The following is a 22,557-nucleotide window of genomic DNA, read 5'->3' as shown; positions in this document are numbered from 1 at the left end:
GATGCATTTGTTTGCATTTTGACAATTAGCAACTACAACTAGAGTTCCACGAACACATTATCTTCGCCAAATAATCAAGGCTTATTATGGAGAGTGATTAATATTCAATACATGCTTATCACCCCCTGCAAATTTGATCATGTACCATACCATTTGGAAGTTATGATGGGGCGAATGAGTCCAGTCTAGAAAGGGTTAAAAATCATTTGGTGGTACAGGACTAGTATATGTGTCTAGTGTGCTGATATACGAAAAAATTGAGTATGTTGATATTACATGGGCCTCAAAGGTTCGATATTGCAGTGTTGTAAGTTGAAAGTGATGATGAAATGGCACAGTCAATATATATGAATAGAATAAATCTTTATTCCATATCATACACATCTTGAAAGACATAGTACATGTGACTTTTCCGCACCTAGTAGTGGTGCAGTTTTGGTGCAGTGTACTCTCCAAGCAGAGGAGTGGGTCTGGCTGGTTTTTGACGTGTTTTTGGCGACGCCTCAGGAGCGAGCCAAATTTTTACCATATTGTGTGCAGATTGCAAGAATTCTAGGAATTGCACAGGAATGTGAAAGTCCATGGGATGATAACTCAAGAATGCCTGGATGCATTGTCTTCATATTTTGTAGGTGGGTAGGTCTGTGGGAGACCTTGTAATGATTGGATGTTGGGCCCCCTAGCGACTTTCTATGGTACTGCAGGGGAACTTTCACTTTTCAAATCTCGTCTTCTGGACATGCTATAGTCATGATTTTTAAGTAGTGGATAGCTATTTGTTAGGAAAATATGTCATGTAGATTTGGAACCCCTAGCGGCTTTTTTTGGAACTGCAGGAGCTGTTTGACTCAAACTTTGAAAGAGAATAACGCAAGAAGGGGATGACGGATCATCATAATTTTTGGTGTGTAGATAGCTTAAGTGATGATTCACATAATCATATGCCAATTATTCAAATCAATATCTGATTTGCATAATTAATGAGGACAGTTAATAAATCAGCTGCATTCTATTATAGGACTCTCAAACACATGACATATGTAACTGAGAAAGAGATAAATATCGATAGATATCGATTATGCAAATTGATACTTAATTTGCATAATTAATGACAAAGTACTATAAATCCATAGTGGTAACGTTAAATGATGGGGATCTCATTTTTGCACCATTTGGACGTTAAGTAAATGTGGCCACTATTAGACACAAATCTTGCATAGAGGGCCTCATTTACATAATTTATGAGGAAATGGTACGATATCTTTTTTTGTGAAAACAAGATTTTCATACATTGGACAACTTTTGTTATTTTGGTAGAGAAGGTGATCGACTGATATGATTTATGCCGCTTATGCGAGGTCCTTATTTGCATGTGGGTTAAAAACGAAAACGTCAACAGAGACCACCGTCGCCATGGCAACATCTTTTTATGTTGCCAATCTTGTTAGGTGTTTTTGTCAGGCTTTCTATATTGTCCTCTTGTAGTCGCCAACCGTGTTGAACAAAAATGCCTGAACTGAACATGTTAAAAAACAGCTAGACCCACGCCTCTGCTTGGAGAAAAGTGGGTGCCTCATCTGTTTATTTATTTGACCTACATGTACGTTTATGCAAGGCCATCTGTTTACATGACCTGACACTGTCCCATGTCCCATAATGAAATGCAGTGGGTTAACAAACTTTCCTTAGTAATTATGCAAATAAGCTCCTGATTTGCATAATTAGTCATTGATTATGTAAAGTACCATCTGAGCTCTCTACATACCAAACATCACGACGATCTATCGACCCCTTCTCAAGTTATTCATGTCCGAATGTCAAAACAAAAACACCCACTGCAGTTCTTACCAAGCCGCTAGGGGGCCCAAATTTACAGAACTTACTTTCTGTGGCATGAACTATGTACCACACAAAAATCATGACCATAGCACCTTCGAAAAATATGCCCCAAAATTTTTAAGCTCCGCTGCAGTACCTTAGGTACCCGCTAGAAGGCCCATTATCGAACTTGACCTTCCTTTCTGTAAACCCTACCCATCCACTAAATATCATACAAATCAATCGACAGCTTCTCGAGTTATGCTGGCGACATACAAATACACATCCACACAAAGCCCGCTGCAGTACCGACGGAAAATGCCCGGGGAACCATTTTTGAACTTGACCTCCGTTTTCACAACATCTACACACCTGCAAAAAATCATGAAGACCCATTAACGTTTCTGTCACTTTTTTTGCCTACATACAAACACAAAAAAATGCAAAGTCCGCTGCAGTACTGTTGAAAAACGCAAGGCGTACCATTTTCGAACTTGACCTTCCTTTGCACAACCTCTACACACCTACCAAAAATCATAAAGATTCATTGAAGCTTTCTTGACTCATGCTCCTGACATACATACAGACCCACCCAACAGATTTTTCAACCGAAAACATAATCTTCCCGAGTACAAGTACTCGGCGAAGATAATAAGGCGTTGCCGGTCCAAGCTTCATCAGCGGCACCTGCCATACAGCAGGGAAAATTAGTTTGGACCGACGAGTCTGCGAGCTCTCAATGACATTTTCGCCAGTAGTACCCCTGATCATAGCGCGGTGTTCGCAGGTCCCCGAGCCCCGTGCAATGGGGTGGATTTTCAGGTAGAAAATACGCTCGAGTCTCTGGCGATTTCCAATGTCGGCAATATGGCGACCCTCTGGCGATCAAAAAATACGGCCGAAGCTCGTCAACTGTGCAACAAGGGCCTTAGGAGGTAACTCTACAGGGAAGTGTAAAGACTCGGTCACACATACCCGACGATGACCTTCTCCCGACCATGGTTGGGAGTTAGTCGTGAGCATGGTCATCTGTGGCTGAGAGTTGGTCGGAAAAGTTATTACACTTCAAAAGTCCTCTGCCGGCTTCGAACTCGGGTCCCCTTGTTTGACAGCCGGATGTTCTATCCATTACGCCACACGACGCAACAGAATTAGGAGCGAACGTTCCACGGTCATTCACAATCTTTTCACTAGAGGGTAATTAACGATTGTCGGTGCGAAATAAAGGACACGCGTTATACAACTTGTGGAGAAATTAAGAGCGAACGTTCCAAACATTTGACAGGTCGCTCAATGAATTTCATAGATATTGAAATTGTCTTTTTACGTATTGCAATTGTATGGTTTCCAGTCATTTAATGGCCCTCTATTGCCCTTCTTTTGAACTACAGGTATTGCAGGATGCTAAAAAAATGAATACATACATTTTCATGATTTTCGTTGGTATGGAACTCAGGTAGACACATACAAAATTAAGGTCAAGTCAGGGCCTTTATTTGCTACTATCAAAATGAAAAAAAAAACATGAAAAAGACTAGATTGACAGGATTAAAGAAAAACATTTGTGATTTCTTCATATCCAATGTCATACTTTTGACAAACATAACTTGCAAGGGGAGGAACAATTGATAGATATAACAAGTCTGCAATAAGTACCTCATTTGCATAATAAATCACATAACAATTAGTCCTATAATACCCTATCGGTACATACATGTATTAGGAATTTCATACTTGTGACATACTGCTAGGTTAAGGCAAACATAATTAATTTGTGCAGATTAGGATGTCATTTGCATGATTAACAAAGGAGTGATGTAACTTTCTCTGCAAGGATAGGAATTTCAAATTTGCTAGATTTCATCTAGTGAGAGGGGCACACAACTGGTAGACTGTAAGACACCACAGTGACCTTTTTCACATAGTTTAAAAAGTATGCATTTCAAAAGTAAGTAAGTGTGATACATATATAAAAGATAGAAATTTCATCCTTGTTACATGCAAGTTGCAGATCATTAGATATTAACTACGGCAAATTGTGGTACATTAATTTGTAGTAATAAAAAAAGCAATGATATATAGTGTGCGGACAACCCAATGGGTGCCAAGTTTGTAGTATTTTCAATGATACCTTAGTTTTTATGTCTGCAGACTTAGATAGCAGACATAAAAACTAAGGTATCATTGAAAATACTACAAAATTAGTTTTGTTGGGGTCCATGGGGACTCCAAATGTTAACTTTAAAGGTTAATCATCTCTACTTCTCTCCGTCATTTTCACTATATCAAAAGAAAGGATTATAAAAGAACTATTATAAAAGAACACAAAAATACTACATACTACATAAACATAGAATAAACCTTTCCTAGAGGTTGATTACCATTACAAAGCTCAGTCAACACTTGACACAGAGTCATAGAAGAAAGGTGACATCTTATAATTCCACCTGCTTGTAATTGTCACATATATACTGTTCGACCTTGATATAGAATTCCAGCGGTAATGTTATATGTTCCTGAAGCAGTCACTGTCTCAATCACCGGCAAGACGTATGACAACATGAAGTCTAGACTCATTTTGTATATAATAGTCAGACAGATATTCGCCACAGCCATACTGCAGTTGCTTGACTCCGTACACTATCCGCATTCTATTAAGAGGTAGTTTGTTCCCTTGTGCATGTCGGATCCTCCTGAACAGTTGGTCCACCGTAGCATCCTGGAAAGGAGATATGTATGAGTATGATGATCATGAAACATCACAATATCACAATAACAAGAACTAGAGGGCCCTAACTTATTGATATGTCATTTCTTTGTCTACTGCTCCATGCTATCTTCAGAGGAAAAGATACAAAGCACCGCTGTAGTATCATATCTAGCCTGCTAGAGGGCCCCAAATCTTATCATTTAAACGTTACGCAGACATTCTCGAGTTAATAGTATCATGTTTACAGACAGACACACAAACTCACACAAACACTCCTGAAGACATAACCCCCCATTCTTCAAGTTGAATCCAAACTGCACTTTGCTTTCATTACTACATGATATTGTGCCAATACAATGTAATGGACTGTTGCTTTAGCCCTTGTTGGGCCACACATTTATGCATGCAGCAGGGGGCTAGTCTTACTGATGCAATCATTTGTAAGATATGTACAATACAATGTTGCATGTGTGATCATATAGCAGACAAGGTGCAGCAATAACCTGACATAGTTTACACCTAACCGTTACTGTAGAGTACTAACTATTGTCAATCTAATGTTATATGCTTGACTTGAGGTATCTGAGGAGTTGATAAACAAATACCTTGCAGATCATAAGAGTGGTTGTTTTTCCATCTTGTCCTATCACAAAAAGTCGCAACATGTGGCTGTTTTTATCCTTGTTGGATCTGAGTTGAGCAATTTTTGACTCAATTCCAGTGATTCTCTCCTCCTGTTGTTGGAACGCTATTTTCGCGCCCCCTATCTCCTTCTTTGAGTACTGCAGGCTACCCTTGACGTCCTGAACCTCGCGGATGAGGTCATCAAGTCGCCTGTTGGTTGTCACCGTGACCGTTTCGATGAAGGACTTGAAGTTCCTCTCCTGAAGCTCCATGAGACCGGTGAACTCCTTCTTCTGGTTCTCAAGAAGTTCTCTTACCGTCGACATGGTGACAACGTCTTCATCGAGACCACTCCGCTTTCTTTTCGCCATGATGTTTACGTGATCGTGAAGTAACTACTTCGTTTTCTTCTTCCCGATGATACACGAGGAGTGGTTTGGAGTCAGCTCCGTCTTGAGATCAAGCCCCGACTCTTTACTGACCCGATGAGAGGTATTCAGTAGGGGAAAACGTACAATTCCTACCGTGCCGAGGAACTCTCTACTCGCTACTCTTGGAAACAGCCGGAGGAGTACGCCATTTTGAACCGTGACGTCACGAACGCAAAACTCCTGGCAGGGGTGGAAACTTTGATCTCCAAGCAGATGTTGGGGAGGCGAAAGTGTTACGTTTTCCAAGCTGCCCTTCTCTAAGAAGAGGATGCAGTCTGACGGCTAAACTGTGTTTTTGAGTAACAAAAACCATGACAGAAATAATAAAACACGTTATATTTGTTAACATGACAACCCCCAACCTCTGACGTTTATAGATCTATATGATATGTAAATTATCCACACAAAAGAGACACAAAATGCACAATTCAGGGGTTTCACACTTCCCAGAAGTACTTGTGCTGGGATCCGGATATTCTCCAGGACCTCCAGGCGACAACAATTTCGCTCAGCGTGCGAAACAAAGAAGGAAACAGCTAATTTTTTAACCTTGAGTAGAAGGACGGTAAAACACAGGAACTTATGAGTTGTCCGGCAAATAATAGTGAGGATGTGTATTTGACAAGTTTTGTGGACAAAGATATTTTTCTTGACATCTAGCCAACACGTCGCCACTGTTTAGTTGGTTTCGCCTGATGACATACATGTAGGTCACATCTCGTGTTCCGTCAGAAAGGGATTACAGATTAAACAAGACGCTAGGGGGCCCAAACTTTTACAACTTACTTCCTATAGCATGAACTATCTACCACACAAAAGTCATGGCCATAGCACTTGTAGAAAACATGCCCTCAAATTTTGAAGCTCGGCTGCAGTACCTTAGGTACCCGCTAGCTAGAATGCCCATTATCGAACTTGACCTTCCTTTTTGTAAACCCTACCCATCCACTAAATATCAGGAAGAACCATCGACAGCTTTTCGAGTTATCTTGTCCACATACAAATACACATCGAAACAAAGCCCGCTGCAGTACCGACGGAAAATGCCAGGAGAACCATTTTTGAACTTGACCTCCGTTTTTACAACATCTACACACCTGCAAAAAATCATGAAGATCCATCAACGTTTCCGTCACTTTTTATGCCTACATACAAACACATAAAAATTCAAAGTCCGCTGCAGTACTGTTGAAAAACGCAAGGTGAACCTTTTTCGAACATGACCTTCCTTTGCACAACCACTACACACCTACCAAAAATCATAAAGATTCATCGAAGCTTTCTTGAGTTATGCTCCTGACATACATACAGGTACTCGGCGAAGATAATTAACGTTACTTCACGGAGGTTTGTTAATAACACATGTAACGTTAATGCACATTTATGAACACGCTTCTTGGGCTCTCTACGGAAACGCAGGAAGACCACTCAAGCTATGTGAATAGCATCAAAACTACATGTATATGGTGAAAATAGTCATTAGTGGGGAAGCGTCACCTATCGGGTTGCTAGAAGACGGCAGGTAAGGCGCAGGTCGCGCGCCCAGAGGACAAATCAGCACCAAGGACACCACCAGTTTCTTGCTTTTTTCCGGGCTCAACAGCAGATATTACTCTTTGTTTTTTTTTATAGATTACAACAAAAGAACCCATTGCAACAACGGAAGCCGATGCCACTAACTGTTTTCGTTGTTTACCCTGATATTACATGATGAAGTAGCTATTTGAACCTCTTCAGAGTTTAAGGGATTATAGGAGAATAGACCTAGTGCGTTTTCTATTCATTCCGCGAGAGAAAGTAGTCCGTTCCATGAACTCCAAGTGGCTTCTTGTAGACAGATTGTCGTGTGTGGTAATAGGGTCAATAGACGAAAATCTTCGTATTTTCTCGTTATTTACAATATCCAACGTTCTTTATTGGCTTATTTACAAGATCAACGGCGTCATAATGTTGACACACTACCAAGCTTTTCACAAGCACAACCCGGTTGTTACTCTTGTGTTCATCCGCGATAGAACAGGAATGATGAAGCTCAAATTGCAGAGGGAAAACGCCAGCATGTACATATATGTACGCTATTAGGTCAATTCGATCATCTTATCCTATGAATTAATAAAAGTAAAGTCTAAAGGGCGGTTTATCTCTTAAAAAGGAGCCGACACGATATTTGTTTTTGACGATTTCTTTCATTTCAAAATCTATAATTCTCAGAGTAATTCCTCCCCACGTTCGATTTTTCTTGTTTACCCTGGTTGCCGTGGACGCGGGTTCTACACAGACGACAAGTTCCAGTGAACTAGGTGGGAAAATTTGTATTCTCCTGTCTAAAACGAGAAGAAATGGTTCAAAAACTTGGATAAGTAATCAATACTCGTCTAATTTAACGTATAACTGTTGGGTACACACTACAAAAGCAGTCAGAGCTCCAAAAAGCGCCGAAATTCTGGCTTAACAAAGCAGAAACAAATTCATGTGGCTCTCCGTGACTAAGGTTGCCTTGATGTTCAAGGTCACCAAAGTTTGTAAAGACAATTTCGCACTCAACAGAAGAGTTAAGTTTTATTTCTTCATAGGAATGATATCTGTAAGCCTATTGTTGATGTGGAGTAAACCAGAGACACTCTAAGATATAGTCTACTAACGTTGTTTATTTTGATGACCTCTGTAGGTCTGACGTTCTCAGAAGGCGAGAGTTTTTAACTTCTGAGCTGAAGACTGTGTCGACGTGACGGTAAGAATGACATCCGAGTCAAAGGAAGTAGCGAGTGGTGGTGGGCGGAAAATGAAGGTAAGTTTTATTAACGATCTGTTTTCAAAACAAAGACAAAGTACTGAAACGGGAATAGTTGGATGCCGATTTTGTTTTACGTTCCCTGCACCGTACATTCTTTTATTTCACTCATACTCTCTCTACGACTCTTCAAAGATTTCAGTTACGGTGACCCAGCTACACAAGTTCTAATATATTCCAGTTTGCCTTTATTCATTCTATAAGCAACATGTTTAACGTTACCTTTTGAATTTGTTTTTCTTTGCCTGCTCTGTTCTGTTGTGTTTGTGGTTTTGTTCTCATTCCAGCATGTTTCCTTTCCTACTCTCAGCAGAGTCAGGGTGGAGAAGCTGTGACCTCCTTTAGCCAGTAAGAAACTGTTTTAGCTAGTATAGCCAGTGTACACAGCAATAAGAGTATTGGGAATAGGAAGGGATGACCCCATCTTGATAACTATAAGTATCAGTTGTTCAAGGCCACACCAATTTAATTTCCTGGTTCTTGCATTTTTGTAGGAAGTCAATGGAGTAGGCAAGAAAAAATAGAAGACAAAAAGAAAGACATACTGTAGATAGACCCTAGTGCTTGGTTAACATTAAAAACATTAAGATTTGATCTTTTCATGCCTTTATGAAAGGAAAAAACGGTAACAACGAGAAAGACATTGTCAAGCACTTTCCTCTGCTGTTGGTGGCAAAATATTTAAGCATATTGAATTTATGTCCTGAAAGGTACATGCAAGAACCAGGAAATCAATTCAATGTGGCCTTGTTCTAGCAGCATTCTTGTGTCTTGTCCATCACAGCAAGCATTTCAACTGATTGCTGAAAGGAATTGCTTCTACATGTAGAATCAGTCTCTGCACTTTCAGATTATCATTGAGAAGACAAACCTGAACTAATTCCCGCAGTCTCTGCAATAAAAGTTTCTTCCAAGAGTCTTACTGCAAATTACTGTTCACCTGCAACTGTGTAATCTCAGCTATGTGCTGAGGTATAGACCACATATTTTGCAGTGACATTACATCACTTTAACTTTATCTGCTATTCCTTTGCAGTCTGAGGAGAGATACAACTTCCCTCCAGGAGACCCTGTATGTTCTTCACAAGTAAGTAGATGTAGTAGACATTGCTTCTAGAGTTCCACAACCTCATAATCATACCTTCACCAACTGACCAAGTAATTTAGTCTCATTAAAATGCAAATGATATGCAAAGAAGTATCTTATTAGCATAATTTATTTGAATTCATTATATCATCTTTCCAAACCACTTATGTTGAAAATATCCTTCTTCGGGAAGCTATTGTAGCAATTCGTCATTAATTATGCAAATGATGATAACATTTGCATAATCTATGTCTATCTATGTTTGCCTTTATTTAACCTTTGTGTGTCACTTATATGAATATGCCATCATTTGTCACTTATATGAATATGCCATCATTTGCCAGTAAGGTTTTCTAATTGATTATGCAAATTAGGTGATGATTTTCATTATTCATATCCATTGGTGTTCCTCTCGAAACAAGTTACACATGTGCTGAGCATTAAGTTCCTGTCATTTAGCACAATTGAAATATACATTTTCTTGCTTAATTATGCAGATCAAGTCCTAATTTGTATAATCAAGATTAGCCCCAATGCGTGTAGATTCAGTCAGCCAACAGTGTACCATTTTTGCAATATAAACAAAATAAGATACTAATAAAAACTTATTTTCATTTATTGGGGCATTTGAAAGTTGACCACTCTTTATGTTGTACACCTCTCCAATTGCTTTATTTCCCAGTGAGTTCTACTAGTGACAGTTCAGAATAGCTTTGTTTAGATCCTTGCCTGAGGTTTACCACTTGTGCCAGATATTTTCTTTTGTCTGTTGACCAGACCCCAGTAGTGATCTGTAGGATACCCATATGCTGTTTGCACATGATGTAATATAATATATGGTGTATTGATTCATCACCATTTGTATTCTAGATTGTTTCTCATGAAACAAGAAGACACCTCCCCATTAATGAGGTAAGGATGGCTTCTGTGTATGAATTAGTTTAATCAAGTGAAAAATACCCTAACTTCAATATTCTAGCTTCTGAGGTAACTGATGGAAACATGTTCCAACATAGAACAATGTAGTCATAGGCTGATCTCAGAGTTGCCTTTTCTTTTCTGATTTGAATAAGAATATGAAGATCACATTTAGCATATGTATTAACTACAAAATGCTCATAAAACAGTTGAAGAAAGCTCTTGTTTTCATAGTTCTCAATGTTTTCCACTAGGAAAACAGCCTAGTCCTTTGTGCTGAATGGTCATCTGCTTAAACACATGTGTGCATGTGTGTGTTTATGTATGTGTATATGTGTGTGTGTATGTGTGTGTTAATGTATGTGTGTGTGTGTGTGTGCGTGTGTGTTTATGTATAATTATGTATGTGTGTGTGTCTTTGTTTTGTGTGTGTCATTTTTTATCTTCTTTGAAAGCAAAAAACTAAATCCTTGCTAATTTTCAGGGAGTTCAGCATGCTTCTAAAGCTGGCTCAAGAGTAAGTTTAAAGATCACTTTTTTACCATGCTTTGTTAGTTAGAAAACATCCAATAAAACAATCAACTACTTCACTGTCTTTGTAAAACTGATGTTAAGAAAAAAGGTAAGAAGGCCCCTTTGCACTGTCCATAAAGTTGTCTGTAACACACCAGCTTCACAAGGCTCAGACATTAAGCAATGTTTATCATAAGAACTGCATTTTCAAGGTCATTAACAAAAGTGATTCAAAAACTAAGTATTTATATTTTTCCCCATGACAGGCAAGCTGAAATTGCTGAGGATGACTTGGTCAGGACTTCATTCCATAATGCAGAGCTGGAAATGCTTCTCACAGATTATAAGCTGTAAGACAGTCTTTTACTCTTAAATGTTTTTGGACTGTTTGATTTCTGTTTGGTTCTATTTGTACTTCAGTCACAATAATTAATCTCTATCTAATGATAATGATGATATCTCTAATGATAATTAATCGAGATACCAGTAAAAACTCCATTGTAGTTTCTTATGTTGGGACTGGAATGACCTGACACACTGAGCATAATTAAAGCCCCCCTCTCACTGAACCCGCGGCACACTGGCGTCGTCGCTGCGGCCGATCGAATTCACAAAGCACTCAACGAATTTGATCGACCAAAAATGAAGATTTTTATTATAATAAGCTTTGTGTGTTTTGTTGTCTCTTTGGTTATACTTGTACGTTTAAAAATGATATTCCCATCATAAAGTCAAGGGTACACAAATCCAGTTTAGGACGCAGTGTCACCGCCATGGCCAGCGTGCCGCGGGTCCAGTGAGAGGGGGGGCTTTATACCTGGACCTATTTAAGTATAATCATAACAATTAATCTTAATACACAATTGTTCTTTGATCATCCTAGGCAAGCGGATGATGCCAAGGTCCAACATGAAAGGTAAGCGCATGGCTTTTGAAAGTTTTCAGTTTTGTTCCATATTTGTTGTACTGTAACACACATAAGTTTGCATCTATTTCAAGAAATACTTAAGTGTTGTATTAAACCTTCTGCTTTCTTCTCAAATACAGGGAGCTCTCTCAGGCCCATGAAGACCTAGAAATGTGAGTGTTTCTCTGGGATCCGATAACTGTTTTTTTTCTAAATAATTGTTTTTGCAATTCAGGATGATTAGGTGTAGACTGATAGAAAATAAAACATACTTTGTATTGGATGCTTTTTACTGAAAAGAGATTGAATGGGAATCTGAAAATATGACTGTTTTTGTAGAATATTATGATCATGAATGACATAGAATTATGATTGAGGCTAAATGTATCTTAGCTCCTGTTAAACCTTACACCTACATGTAAGCTCGGATACTGATATAAACAAATTAAAGGATATTTTAGCACACATCATGTAAATCACAATGTGCACTTTGTCATCTCTGTCTATTAGGGCCATTTGTGAACTGCACCAGGAAAAGAACAGGTTTGTAGCTATTTTAAACACGTTTTAGTACTTTTCAATGTTGTTTCTTGTAAAGAATGTCTAGTGCTCGTGAAAGTAATTTCTTTTTGACAAAAAGTCAATCATTGTTTAAATCGACTCTGACACTGTTTACATTCCAACCCTCATTATCTCCTGCAGGAGTGCCCAGAAGAACCTGCAGGTCGATGACCTGAGGGCACAGGTTGCAGTTCTAAAGGCAGGAGGAGTCTGGTGAGTTAGCTTCAGTTTCCTTTTGGCAACACCTCTGGGGCAGAGCCAATGTTGATTCCCACTGTTCCCGAACATATATCTAACCTTTTCCATCTTTGACCGCCCATGACGCAAACAGTATTTTTCATCAAGTTGCTTAGATATGCAGACTGGGTAAAGGTAAAATTAAAGAGTTGGTTTGATTTTGATGTTTGAATTATTTCCAGTTTCGGCAGTCGAGATGAATCAAGATCCCACATTTCAACTGTTGAAGCGGAAGAACTCGCTTTCAGGATTGCAGAGCTCGAGGTTCTGTTAGAGGAACAGAGGAAGTGAGTTAAATTTGTTCTTTTTTTTCACCGATGTCAATATTTAAGAAATAATAACAAATAATAGACAATTATAGACTGTAGTTTTTCCTGGCTCTCAATTTTTTGTTGTTATTGCAGCAAATCCAGCCTCACCTCCTTGTGTGTTGCGTTCTAATTTCATTAATGTTCATGTTGTCGTCAGGTACTTTTGAATGAGGAGGTTAACTTTTCAACTTGCTTTCCTTCTTATCTCAAGCTCATCTGTTAATTTCACAAAATTCCATTGTAATTCCAAATGAAAATATCATATCATTATTTTTTTGTTGTGTTGTTTGTTAAGCAAAATTACGTAATTCATCAACATCAAGATACGAAAGGACAAATATAGATGAATTTATTGCATTTTTTGCTGCCCTGCAGTGAAAACACCATGCTGAAAGCCCAACTTCAACAGACCCCGATGTGTGTGGAGGAGGAGAGTCTAACAACTGACACCAAACAGCAAGGCGACTCTTTCCTACCCGAGCACCTGCTGTCTCGCTGTCCCTCTCCAGGCAAAGAGGAGGAGGAGGGAGAAGAGGAGGAGAGTTTGACAGATGACACCAAACAGCAAGGTGACTCATTCCTACCCGAGCACCTGCTGTCTCACTGTCCCTCTCCAGGCAAAGAGGAGGAGGAGGGAGAAGAGGAGGAGAGTTTGACAGATGACACCAAACAGCAAGGTGACTCATTCCTACCCGAGCACCTGCTGTCTCACTGTCCCTCTCCAGGCAAAGAGGAGGAGGAGGGAGAAGAGGAGGAGAGTTTGGCCGCTGACACCAAACAGCAAAGCGACTCTTTCCTACCGGAGCATCTGCTGTCTCACTGTCCCTCTCCAGACAAAGAGGAGGAGGAGGAAGAAGAGGAGGAGAGTTTGACAGTTGACACCAAACAGCAAGGTGACTCATTCCTACCCAAGCACCTGCTGTCTCACTGTCCCTCTCCAGGCAAAGAGGAGGAGGAAGAAGAGGAGGAGAGTTTGACAGATGACACCAAACAGCAAGGTGACTCATTCCTACCCGCATACCTGCTGTCTCACTGTCCCTCTCCAGACAAAGAGGAGGAGGAGGGAGAAGAGGAGAGTTTGATCGCTGACAGCAAACAGCAAGGCGACTCATTCCTACCCGAGAACCTCCTTGCTCGTTGCCCCTCCCCATATGGAGATGAGGAGAATCTGACATCTGACATGAACATGGACATTGCTCCCCTCTTGGAAGAGCTGCTCATCAACTCCAGCTCTCCCCTGCCAGCAGACTCGGTGTCTGCATTAGATCAGCAGTCGCAGGACATTCTGTGTCTGTCAGAGATGCTGAGTTCATTGTCTGCTGCAGGCTTGACAGCATTGTCTAATGGAGGCCAGACAGAGTCTCCAAACCCCAAGATGGCAACCTCAGAAGCATCAGTAAAGAAGAAGACATGTGGTGAACTTCTTCAGTCCATACTTCAAGAAGCACAGCAGATCTTGTCACTGACAACCGAGAAGTTGAGCACATCATCACCTCACCATGGCAACACAGAGCCAATCAAAGTGCAGCGTGGCCAGGTTGTGAAGACAGAGCTTCCCACAGAGGCGATCTACTGGAAGGAGCCTCTCCAGGGTTCATGCTGTTACACGACCACCTGTATCAGCAGCAACAAGGACATTACTGTCTACAGGCAGCTGTGAACAGGACATTTCTTATCGTTCCACTGATCTATCATGAAGTGTCCATGACCTTCAAGTTAACACACACATGTACTATCGAAGTGATACTGCAGTGTTTATTTCAGTGGAAATGAATGTAAATTATAGTTAAGTAGTTTTAAGCTCTTTCATGTGACATATTTCAAGCAGGAAGAAATACACCCATGTATAAACGTACAGTGAGGGGCTGGCAGCCGGTCCTATTTTTGCAACAAGAAGAGATATCTGACATATAGTACTTTATAGTACATATTTTATCAAAAGAATATATATTTGCATGGCAAACTTTTATCAGACAGTATAACTTGTACATTAACCTTTTATCAGACATTTCAACAGGAGAGTTTTTATGAAAAACAACTAACATGTGATACTACTTGTCACAATTCAAGCAATGGGTTTGTGAAGTGACAACAATACATGTCTTGGGAAGTGTATACAAGGCTGTGGTGTATTCCATGTTCTCTGGGTGTTATGAATATGACTGATACAACTTTGACCAGTTTTTATCATATCTGATAAGTGTTGGTCAATGTAAAAAATCATATATTATAATCAATTGCGTCCTTCAAAAGCATATTGATGTAGAGTGAAATCTTAATGAGAATTCATCCTTTTGCATTATGATCGTCGAATGGGATTGGAAAAGCATAAAACCAATGATGATTTTGACCCGCCAAAAGCTAGTGGTATACCTGTACTATAGATCAGTCTACATCAATATGCTATTAGCCATTCAGTGGCTCACTCAGTGTCGAAGGATCGCAGTGTTTTACTTACCCTGGAACCAGACTATTTATCGGGCCTTTTTTGCTGGTTCCTTTAGCCAGTTCCTTCTAGCCAATTCCTTCGTCGGCCGAAAGCTCCAAGCCCGCCAATACTGTAATTAGCACACCAGGGGAGTTCTAGCCGGAGAGGTGACCGGCGCTATATGGACTTCAATGGAAATGTGTTAAAGAACTTCTTATTCCTGGTAAAGAGGGCGCCAAACACCTTAGCCATCGCAAAAAAACAACATAATTACATCATGGAGGTTTGTGTCCTACGAACTCTTGCCTTGCTTTTATATTGCTGTAAGACGATGTTGAAATTTTGCTAATGATGAAATATTGGGATCACATTTTACATAAAAAAAGTCCACTAAAATCAAGCAGTAGTATAAAGTGATACTGACCAATCATTTTGGTTGTGCAGCTGAAAAAGTTCTAGCTTCACGTTTTTGATGTTATCTTATCCTAACTAAACAATGAAAATGTTCATAAAAAGGAGGTGAAAAGATGATTTTAATAGTACTAAACAGTATTCCATACCCTTAGTTTGAGGGGTGACAGCGGAAACACATGTGGTTAAACTTACATGTAGTCCTCACCATCTCACCAGTAACTTGTACTACATGGAGTTTCTTATACACACAGTTCTCGGCATTGAATGTACAAGAAGTGCTTAGAACATGATTGTATCTATGCACTATCTATCTAATCAAGGAAGACTTATTTCCATAGAATTACCTTTTCCATAGACAACATTGATAGTAATTATATGAGGAACTTTCATGTACGCTTTCAAATTTTTTCCAAAAGCTTTGTCTTGCCAACAATGGTAAAGTCATGATGAATGGGTAGTATTAAAATGAAACTTACAAAATGTATCAGACTGAGTACAGTAACTAAAGTGTAAGTAAGGTCAATCTCAAACTTACAACTGTCATCTGCAAAGCCATGTAATACAAATGTAGGTAGCCTCCATAGCAGGCTCTCTGGGCCCTTTTTTGGCTTATAATACACATTTTGCTGAAGACTTCTTTTTGTACTGGGTTGTTTGTGCAACCAGCCTGTAACCATCAGGCCCGTAGAATCAGCAAAAAGTGTATTATACGCCCAAAAAAAGGCACAGAGAGCCTGCTATAGGGGCTATTTAATAAGATATTTCACAGTTTGAAGTGCACATATGCAAAGTCGAAAGGCCCCTGGCAATATATAGAGAATGGCCAGGGCCCTTCAACTTTGACATATCAGTATTACTCAGTGACACAATACATCACACCTTGAAGTAGCCTATCATTTTCACAGCAGCAAATGCTAGAAACCAGTCTGTGTAAATGTGAAATGCAAGGCTTTGAACAAAATAGGCGACAAACTTCTGAAGTTAACAAACTAACAATCAACAAAGGTCCAAGTTGTAAGCCTGAGTGTAAATCGTGACAGTTACACACCTCCCCAAACTCTAACACATACTTGTAGGTGTTCGAACATAAGGGTGTCGGAAGACTTAGAACATGGGGGTGTCGGAACATAGAGGCAGGGTTCTAGCTAGCTTGAGATGTTTTTCCATCATCCCAATTCCCATTGACGGAAAGAGCCTACAAAGAATCTTCTTTTTTTTTCTGTCATCTTGTACAATCTTCTATCAATTTATTCAAATTTGGCCTTTTTTCATCTTTACTCATGGATTTTTGTCCGTCAAGGTTGAAGGAATGGTCTAAAGATCTTTCCATCATATGCAACAAAATTCCGTTATAAATGATGGAATGACGGGTGCTAGCTAGAACCCTGCATAGGGGCATCCAAAGTTTGGAACATAGGGGTATCGGGACAAAGGGTTGTCCCCAATCATGTTATGTCATTTCTTCCTGTGTCCTCCGAGTCCACTGAGCTGAAGACATCGGCCAGCATGTGTTTGGGGATCTCCAGCCCCCTGACCTGCAGTGTGTAGCAGGCGTTCTCCACCTTGTGCAGGCTCTGTCTCAAGGTGTGCATCTTCCTGGACAGCTCCCAGGACCCCGCGTAGCTGAAGGAGCTGAAGCCGTGGTAGACTTCCCGCATGAACTGGCAGAGCTGGAAGGGAAGGTCCATGTCGCCGCTGCTCACACTGGTGATGCACAGCCGCATCAGCTCGCCAGTAAAGTCTGCGAGGCCCAACATGTACTCCACCGGGGGGACGTACAATGTCACCGCTGGGTGGGAGGGACAGTCACCTTCTTCTGTGGACGGCTGGAGATGGAACGGGGAAAATAACAAATACAAAACTGATTTTGTGTTTCGATTTTGTACTTCAATTTTGGGTTATGTTTCTGTGTTACAGTCTTGTGTTAAGATTTTATGTTATGATTTTGTGTTACGATTTTGTGTTACGATTTTGTGTTATGATTTTGTGTTAGTTTTGTGGTATGATTTTGTGTTATGATTTTGTGTTATGATTTTGTGTTATGACTTTGTGTTACAGTTTTGTGTTATGATTTTGTATTACAATTTGGTGTTAAGATTTTGTGTTATGATGTTGTATTACAATTTTGTGTTATGACTTTGTGTTATGATTTTGTGTTATGAATTTACATTAGCAGGGGTAGAAATATTCATATAAAACGTCTAAAATGCATACAAATTTACCAAATATATTAGTTCTAGGGAGTACATTTATAGCTGGTAAGGCGACCACCTGCCTGAGTTAACTGCTTTTTTTCGGTCCTTTGAAAGTTCACTATATAGGGATCTCACCACAAGAATTCAGCACAACTAAGTAAATGTGACCAGGAAAGTTTGGCAACCAAACAGTACATTTTCACTGCCTAAAGTGACCTCACAATTTATCAAGCTTTGTTTCTGGTCGAAAAGAAATCAACACCACAAAATAAATAAAATACTGGCCTATTTGGGAGTTAGGGACCAGAAATCAGGACACAATAAATATTGCTATTTCTATAAGAAAAAGTTTTTTTCTAGCTTGGAAGAGGTTTCCAATCTCAAACTGATTTTAACAGTTATTTCAAACCTCTCCCGAATATTAACTTATGGTATTAACATGTTTCCCAGTGCTATGACCTAGAAACTACATGTAAGTAGTGACCTTTTCTGTTGCTGGAAACTCTAGGTCACTCTGTACTTGGGTTAAGCTGACGAGTCCGTTCCCCAGACAGTAGTGGTGGAAGGCAACAGCCTCAATGTACTCCTGCAGAGAAGAATAAGAAAATAGGAAATCAGGGTTTCAGTCTAGGTGAACAAAGAAAACTGTAACCTCAATTATGTGGGAAAATGTACATTTATGAAATATTGTACATCAATATGCCAAAAGTGTGCATAGTTGATAATCTCATGAGTTGGCATAGACCAAAATTTAACATTTAATTTAGTATGGATGAACCAATGACAAATGAGTGTATCAGAAATAAAGAACTGGAAGTATGATCTGTAAGGTTTGATGCTCCCAACATCAGAAAGGTGTATATTTTATACAAATGTCTTTGTTCGTTGTTGTATTGTAGTGCATTGGTGGAACAAGTACTTTAAGTTCATTGATGTTTTGAACTGTTGAATTGTAGTGTCATTGGTGGAACATTTACTTTATTACCAGCTCATTGAACTGTTGTATCTAAGTGGCATTGGTGCACAAGTAAGTTACTTATTGTACCTGTAGTCCAGGTGAGATGGCCCTGATGTACTGGTACAGGTCTTCTCCCTGCAGCTCCAAAGCAATCTGACACAACTTCTCTCGCACGGCAATCAACTTCTCATCTGCCTCTTTCAGGACAGTAGTCTTGTCAACACCGCTGCAAAAAACCAACAACAAATTAGAGTTCTCCATGTCTACTTTCATCTCTACATAATTGAAGAGGTCAAATATCAAAACATCTGACAAAGCCTTGTTTGTATTGCATACCCGGTAAACCACTTAAAAGTGCCTTTCCCAAGGGCACAACGAGACAATGAATCAAGGGACCCCGGATTTGAATTAAGGACCTCTGGGTTCTGGGCCAACGTCCTGCCACTGCACCACTGGGATGCCAATGCTTCAGCAAAGCTTTATTTTGACTTTTTGAATTAGTACTTATATATTTCAATGCGACAAAAAAACATTTATTCCGACATCCGAATTCGGTATTCAAATTTTTAATCAGTGGAGCATGCGGTGCACGCAAAGCGCATTCGAATATCTTTCACTGGAAGCCCGTGCAATACAACCTCGAAGCCTTTGCAATACCCTAAAAATACAGACAGGTCTGGAACAACCGTATCAACCGTTATCCTGGTCCAGGTATGGCATAAACAATATACAGCATCTGGAAACACAAGCAAACACACAATGGAAACAAAACCTTCATACAAAGGAGGTAACAACACAGCCTATATAGCTAAGGGTCAGTCCGAAGATGCAGCCCAACCTGTAAATTCACCTATTGATCCTGTGGATGTGGAAGATGGCTCTCTTGCTCTGTATCGTCACGTCTCGGCTTATCTTCACCAGACGTTCGTATTTATCGTTCTTCCTGTCCATCAAGGCTTGATACGTGCGAAAGGAGGCTATGATGGGGGAGTTCTCATCTACCTTTGGTTCCCGGCGAGAGATTTTCTGGTGACTTACTCTGTCCTTCCCAGAGTTGCGTTTGTGGTGTCCTGTAAGTACCATCAAATAGTTACAAGTACTACATGTACATTACATATCATAATCATGTTACTAGACTAGTAGTACACCAATTGTTCATTTTGATTTAAAAAGATAATAACTGCCTTCAAATTCAATTTTGGAAGATCAACCTGTCCTATAGCTACATGTAGCATTATAGAATAACCCTCAGTTGCATCACCACAGTTCTTTGCTATCTCTTTTTCATTATTTTTCTTCATTTTAATATGCTTGAGCAGTCAGACTCAGAGGCTGACAAAAATGTCTACTAAGTACGGTCTACTTTTTTATGTTTATCGTCGCTCCCAGATATTTTCATCATTGTCTTGGCATCCTGTTCCATTTTCCTAAGATTCTCTCCCGTTTATCAGCAAGTCGTGTAGGGTAGCTAGAATTTGCGCTCTTCCCCCACCCCTCCACATTTTTGGAACAGCCCATTTGCTAGTCCGCTTCAAGCTGACTTCTTTATAATTTATAATACAGTAGACTCCGCTTAACTGCACCATGCATTTGCCAGCGTTTTTGGTGCAATTATCCGGCTGGTGCAATTATGCGAAATGTCCAGCTGGACCGTACCACCATGGGCGGGGCGGTGTATTGTTAGTCAGAAACACTAGCACAAAGAAAATGGACGAAATTATGCAGTTGTTAACTTTATTTACGTATTCAGGGACATGTACTGTACAAAAATCTTGTAAAGTTTACCATCATGATGATACTGTACAGATTAAACTTAACATTTCCTTTGCTTCCTCACAGATGTTTAAATCAGTAGCTAGGTACTGTACACGTGTAGAAAGAGAAAATATGCTTGATTCGCACAGCAAAGAAAACTGACTCCGACTGTAACGTTATGTCTAGAATAATGACTTTGGTCTCACAATTTGTTAGTTTAAATGGCGGTAGGTATGACTAAGACAAACTTGACACCGTATCTACAACTTGAGTCAACAAATTACATCGAAAGTTTCACACTTGTGTTGGTGAATGCGCAAACAAAGGATAAAAATGCGCCGATAGCGTAAAAGCACAAGGACAATCTAATCTAACAAGCACAACTCCGCCTGTACTGTATTTCTAAAAATGATGACTTTGGTGACATAGGTCTGATAATTCTAAGTTAAGATAGCGGTATGTTTGGCAGAGATTACCTTCTTAATTACAACTTGTGTCCAGGAATTACACTGAAAAACTCCGTCGTCAAAATTCCAAATAAGGAACAAAATGTACAGTGTATCTAGTGGGCAGATATGGTTAGATGACTCAGATCAAGGACAGATCATTCTCCTTATACAGTATCAGAGCCTAACCCGCGTATACCTCGTTCTGGTGAATGCAGGAAGTTTCTAGGACGCGGATTCAGCCAGATGATCACGTTAGCACCGCACCGCCAAAAGCGACTATTATGTCCGCCTACACGTCTGTAGCCCTTGCCGAGCCTCTATTGTTTCCGACTAGATGTACGTAAATACGCCGGTCTTTTATTATCGGCAGCAGTATGTAGCGCTGCCGCAAACCTCAAACCACCGACAACACCCATGCCATCCTTAACGCGAAATCAAATCCACGCGAACTTGAATGCATTCACAGTAATAAGATAGTAGTACAGGTAGAGACCAATCTTTATTGAGTGCAGCATGCTGTCTGCCAAAGCGCAATGCCGCCTTTGGTAGGCGTGCGTCTCTTGATGGTGCCGACACGCCCTGGACCCGCCCGGGACCTCCCATACGATTCCTATCAACGTGACTGTCAATGGAGACCGCCTTCTTTTGTTACTCAAAAACAGTTTTAAACATATTGGCGGTATTGCGCCTTTACACCGGCAGGTATCGGCTCATTTGTACCACGTTTGCCGATTTTTAGCGCACCTTTTTAGTTAACTTTTTGAGGATTTTTGAAAAAAATTGGTGCAGTTATCCGAAATTGGTGACAATGCGCGGTGCAGTTATGCGGAGTCACTAACAATGCAGTGAATGGGAACCGGTTTGGGATTTTGGGATTTGGTGCAATTAAACGGAAGGTGCGTTTATCCGAGGTGCAATTAAGTGGCTTCTACTGTACTAGGAGGTAAGATGCCTTTAGACGCCTTGATTTTACTGATAGCTACTACGTATACGAATTTCTGTACCTGTAGGTCTAGATTTATTACATCATCTTGCTCGTGTTCTTAGATTCTATCAAAATTATGGAGGGCTGCTAGTGCTAGATCAGGACGTTTCGATCACCCCCCTCCCCCAAAATTACTGCACAAGTTTTGCAAGGGTTAAATTGTGAGCTTTCTTCATCCTTAACCTGTATCAAACGGCTATCTGTACGTTTAAATCAGAGAAGACATTTTAAGAGGAGAAATGTGACGTTTACCTCCGTGAAAACCTCCCCTATGTTCACTGCGAGCCGCCATCTTGGTACCAAGCTACCGGACTATTCCATTCGGGAAAGTCGGGGGGTGGGTGGAGAAAGCCGTTACGGTAATTATCAATAAGGGATGAGTGAAATCAAGGAGGTCAAGGAGGTTTGGTGAAATACAACAAGAACTAGCTGGATTTTGAATTGCAGCAAATGTATGCTATTTCA

The 22,557-nt window shown here is 40.1% G+C and overlaps 2 protein-coding genes and 2 long non-coding RNA genes across 4 annotated transcripts; 2 read left to right on the top strand and 2 right to left on the bottom strand.

Annotated features, from left to right (window-relative positions):
- Positions 1 to 3,290: 3,290 nt before the first annotated feature.
- LOC136432532 (uncharacterized) lies at positions 3,291 to 5,777 on the bottom strand. Its single transcript, XM_066423890.1, has 2 exons — positions 5,134 to 5,777; positions 3,291 to 4,537 (listed from the first exon to the last, which is right to left on the bottom strand). The coding sequence occupies exons 1-2, from the start codon at positions 5,521 to 5,523 to the stop codon at positions 4,352 to 4,354; spliced, it is 576 nt and encodes a 191-aa protein (XP_066279987.1). The 5' UTR covers positions 5,524 to 5,777; the 3' UTR covers positions 3,291 to 4,351.
- A 5,067-nt stretch (positions 5,778 to 10,844) lies between these two features.
- On the top strand, positions 10,845 to 11,809 carry LOC136432104 (uncharacterized). Its single transcript, XR_010755449.1, has 3 exons — positions 10,845 to 10,896; positions 11,159 to 11,242; positions 11,776 to 11,809. It is a non-coding gene; the product is annotated as an uncharacterized lncRNA (long non-coding RNA).
- Positions 11,810 to 11,917: 108 nt separating this feature from the next.
- On the top strand, positions 11,918 to 12,884 carry LOC136432103 (uncharacterized). The gene is made up of 4 exons (XR_010755448.1): positions 11,918 to 11,972; positions 12,310 to 12,342; positions 12,502 to 12,573; positions 12,780 to 12,884. It is a non-coding gene; the product is annotated as an uncharacterized lncRNA (long non-coding RNA).
- A 2,965-nt stretch (positions 12,885 to 15,849) lies between these two features.
- On the bottom strand, positions 15,850 to 22,426 carry LOC136432531 (translin-associated protein X-like). Its single transcript, XM_066423889.1, has 5 exons — positions 22,345 to 22,426; positions 19,754 to 19,973; positions 18,991 to 19,129; positions 18,430 to 18,531; positions 15,850 to 17,576 (listed from the first exon to the last, which is right to left on the bottom strand). The coding sequence occupies exons 1-5, from the start codon at positions 22,382 to 22,384 to the stop codon at positions 17,196 to 17,198; spliced, it is 882 nt and encodes a 293-aa protein (XP_066279986.1). The 5' UTR covers positions 22,385 to 22,426; the 3' UTR covers positions 15,850 to 17,195.
- Between the last annotated feature and the right edge of the window lie 131 nt (positions 22,427 to 22,557).

Source organism: Branchiostoma lanceolatum, chromosome 4, assembly GCF_035083965.1.
Source record: "Branchiostoma lanceolatum isolate klBraLanc5 chromosome 4, klBraLanc5.hap2, whole genome shotgun sequence".
In the NCBI taxonomy this organism is placed as follows: Eukaryota; Metazoa; Chordata; class Leptocardii; order Amphioxiformes; family Branchiostomatidae; genus Branchiostoma; species Branchiostoma lanceolatum.
Note: the sequence above shows the minus strand (reverse complement) of the source record. Positions and strands in the feature narration are given on the sequence as shown.